This window comes from Antrostomus carolinensis, unplaced genomic scaffold (genome assembly GCF_000700745.2).
Source record: "Antrostomus carolinensis isolate BGI_N321 unplaced genomic scaffold, ASM70074v2 scaffold16391, whole genome shotgun sequence".
Classification (NCBI taxonomy): Eukaryota; Metazoa; Chordata; class Aves; order Caprimulgiformes; family Caprimulgidae; genus Antrostomus; species Antrostomus carolinensis.
Genome location: NW_010293683.1, coordinates 20,125 through 23,624, shown reverse-complemented (window position 1 = coordinate 23,624; position 3,500 = coordinate 20,125). Strand labels below are relative to the sequence as shown.

Genomic DNA, 3,500 nt, shown 5'->3' with positions numbered 1-3,500 from the left:
GCTCCCCCACCCACGGCTGGGGCTGGGCTTGCAGGGGCAGGACCCAGATCTCCTAGTGCTGCTCGGGGCAGAGCAGCAATACCAGCCATGCTGAGCTTGTAGGAGACAGCAGCTGCAGTGAGAGGCCCCAGGGAAGGTGTTGGGGCCCTTGGACCCTTCCTTGATGCCCCGTGATGGATCCCCAGGCGTGGAATACTCACGCCATGACCTGGTGGAAGATGGAGAGATCCTTCTGCGTGGCGTGCAGGTAGAGCACGGTGCTGGCGTGCCTGCTCAGCTCCCCGTCCCAGGCAATGCTGCCAGCCTGCAAGGATGCAAAAGGAGGGTGAGGTGTCCTGGAGCCAGTTGGGATGAGTGAGGAGAGGGACAAGCACCAGGGTGGAGTGTGTTTGCAGGACCACAGGATGAATGGGTGCTCTGTAAGGATACCAGGCATCACCACAACCCTCCTCCCCATCCCACTGCATCAATGTGCCAGGCGTGGTGGGCTCCAAAGGAAGCCTCATCCCAGCCCAGTTGCTGGAGAGCTGCTTCTCCTCCTCGGTACCTGGTGCTGGAGGATCTCGTAGGACACCAGCTGCTGCAGGAGGTGGCGATGGACGGTGTAGCTCGGCTGTGTCCGGCTGATCATGGTGGTCCTCTGAAAAGATACAAGGCATAGAAAGTACATGTAAATAATCATAGAATCCCAGACTGGTTTGGGTTGGAAGGGACCTCCAGTTCCAACCCCCCTGCCATCAGCAGGGACACCTTCCACTAGACCAGGTTGCTCAAAGCCTCATCCAACCCGGCCTTCAACACTTCCAGGGAGGAGCAGCCACAGCTTCTCTGGGCAACCTGTTCCAGTGTCTGACCACCCTCACAGTGAAGAATTTCTTCTTAATATCTCATCTAAACCTTCCCTCATAACAATCATAGCTTGCCTGGACACACGAGGACACAGAGTGGACACAGGAACCCCAAAAGCATGGGGCCAGAGAGACCTGTTTGAAGCCAAGCCAAGGAGTGCAGGTGCATCAGGAGTGAGGACCCCACACTGCCATGGGGCTCAGGGGAGGGTCAAGCAGCCCATGATAACCCTGCTGCTGGCACCTCTGGTCCTGCTGCAGGGATCTGTGAGCCCAAGATGGGTCCCAAGGACAGGCAGCTCCCCCATCCTGCCAAGACAATGGAAAGGGATCCCCATCCCCACCCCTTCCTACCTTCTTGTGAGTAAGCAGGAACTGCAGGTGACACTGTCCCCGGTTGGGGTACGTCTCTGTCCGCGGCTCCAGCTGGTACCACTGGTCATCCCAGCAGTGCAGGTCCTGCGTGCACAGAGACAAGAGTGAAGCCCCCCAGGCAGCGTTCCTGGGGGAAGGATCCTGCTCAGGGACTGGGTCCCACTGTGCTCATGGGGCAGAAAGGTGCTGTGTCAGATAATGCTGGTGTGGGCTGGAAAATAACAGCTGTGTCACTACTGAGCGAGTGAGCTGGAGGGGCTGGAGAACCTGCCACCGAGCTGAGGGACCTGGCAGCAGTTTGTGGTTCTGAGCCAGCATCCTGGGTGAGCTCAGTGCTGTCACGGGGCTGGGATCCTGCCTGGACCCCGTGAGGTTTAACTGCCACCTGGGGAGTCACCTGGAGGAGAGGATGCACCTCGGCGCTCACCTTCAGGCGAAGGACCACGTTCCCCAGGAAATCATCCTGCCCTTTGTCCTTGCGAGCGTCTTTAAAGATCCTGCAAGCCAAGAATGGAGGAGGGGTAAATCCTGCCACCGTCACCCAGCCCTGGTCAGGGTGAAGAAGGGTGACGCGCACCTACCACCCTCCTTCACTCCTTCCAAAGGCCATTTTTAAATTTTTAAAGTCCAAAAGGCAAATAAACATTTTCTAAACCCTCTTTCCTCGCCAGCCATTAGGGCCACACCAGCACCAACCGTTTGAGGCCGTGGAGATCTGTCAGCTCCCCCAGCTTGTGCCGCACCGACTCCACCACGTCCGAGTCCCTGCAAAAGCAATCAGTGAAACCCACCACGGGGGGAAAGAGGAAATTCAGGTGATGGCAAAACAGTTCAGGGAGTTACAATAATGGCAGAGAAGGGAAGGTGCTGTGGAGGGGGGGAAATATGTTGGGATGGAGGTCACCCCCAAAATCAACTGTCCAGCCAAAATCTGCAGGACTCTTTCCATAAATAAAATCATAGAATCATGGAATGGTTTGGGGTTGGAACGGACCTTAAAGATCATCCAGTTCCAACCCCCCTGCCATCAGCAGGGACACCTTCAGGTAGACACACTTCAGGACATCTTCAGGCTCTGGGTCAGCAGAATGTGACACGAAAAGGAGTCCCCAGCTGGTTTCTGGGGCTTTTTAAAGGGTGCAGGTTGAAGGACCACCCCAAGGACCCTCTCAGGAGACAGGATCCCACTCAAGGGCAGGGGGGTGTTGCCACTCACCACATGTCCAGGTGGAAGCTGGCCGTCTCCACGTCTTCAAACTCCCTGCAAGGCACCAGTGGGATGCTGTTATTCTGAGGGACCAGTAGCAAGCAGGCAGGAGAGCTGGGGATTATGGGAAGGTGGTTCCTGCCTGGGGGAGACCTCAAACCACCCCGCACAGCCTGGGGAGGTGGTGGGAGAGCCCTGAGGGAGGGATTTTTGCCGTAATTTTGTCTTTCACCTCCCTGGACCTGCTGCATTTGTCAGTCCAGAAGCCTGGCAAGCTGCAGTGGGCATCACCCCAGAAGAGTCCCAGCTCCTGTTTGGGGTGAGTGGTGATCCACCCCCAAGAGCCCTGGACACCCTCTCCAGCCCCCAATGAGGAAAACCAAGGGGTGGCAGATTACAGGATAAATGTCTCGTCCCACACTGGGCTGAGGGTCTGGCTTATGACTTGTGTGCGATGGATCTGGTCTTCAGGGATGAGGTCTTTGACCACAGCCTTCATCCGCTTCTTGTGGTTGGAGTGGGTTGGTTCCTGGCTCTTGGCCTCGATGCCCAGCAGGCAGTATGGGTCGCTGAACCCTGTGAGGTGGAGGAGTGGAAGTCCCCGTTGGGAGTAGAGGTTGTCCCTTTTCCCACGGGACACCCACCCATCTCCACTTACCGCTGACATCTTTACCCAAAATCCCTTTGGCTTCCTTCACAGTTGCTTTGAGGCAGAAAATTGGGTTCTAGAAGAATGAAAAAAACATCATTATTAATGTGGCAGGGGTCACCAACCCTGCAAGGAAGGATGGGGCTTGAGCAGAACCACACCATCAGCTGCCACTCAGCTCCTGGGTGACTCCCCCAGCACAACCCAGGGCATCCCACACCCCAAAGCCCAAACATGGGGGTCAGGAGGCACAGAAGCCCCCCAGCACCACCCTGATGTGGCTGAAGCATACTGGAGAGACACGGTCTTGCTGCATACCTCCAGTTCCTTGACCTGCTGCATGATGACGCTGTGCTCCTCCGCATCCATGCCAAAAGCCTGTTGCAGATACCAGGGCGGGTGAGGGATGTTGCCCCATTAG

The 3,500-nt window shown here is 56.7% G+C and overlaps 1 protein-coding gene across 1 annotated transcript in view; it reads right to left on the bottom strand.

Moving 5' to 3' along the window:
* Nucleotides 1–3,500, bottom strand: part of UNC13D (unc-13 homolog D) — a gene marked incomplete at its 3' end in the record, with an annotated part of 10,557 nt that overhangs the window by 3,691 nt on the left and 3,366 nt on the right. The window contains exons 4-12 of the mRNA XM_010177383.2: nt 3,398–3,457; nt 3,089–3,155; nt 2,829–3,006; nt 2,440–2,484; nt 1,920–1,988; nt 1,651–1,720; nt 1,203–1,307; nt 548–640; nt 201–304 (exon numbers count right to left, since the gene is read on the bottom strand). Of these exons, the coding sequence (XP_010175685.2) occupies nt 201–304; nt 548–640; nt 1,203–1,307; nt 1,651–1,720; nt 1,920–1,988; nt 2,440–2,484; nt 2,829–3,006; nt 3,089–3,155; nt 3,398–3,457 (791 nt within the window). The remainder of the gene's footprint in view (nt 1–200; nt 305–547; nt 641–1,202; nt 1,308–1,650; nt 1,721–1,919; nt 1,989–2,439; nt 2,485–2,828; nt 3,007–3,088; nt 3,156–3,397; nt 3,458–3,500) is intronic.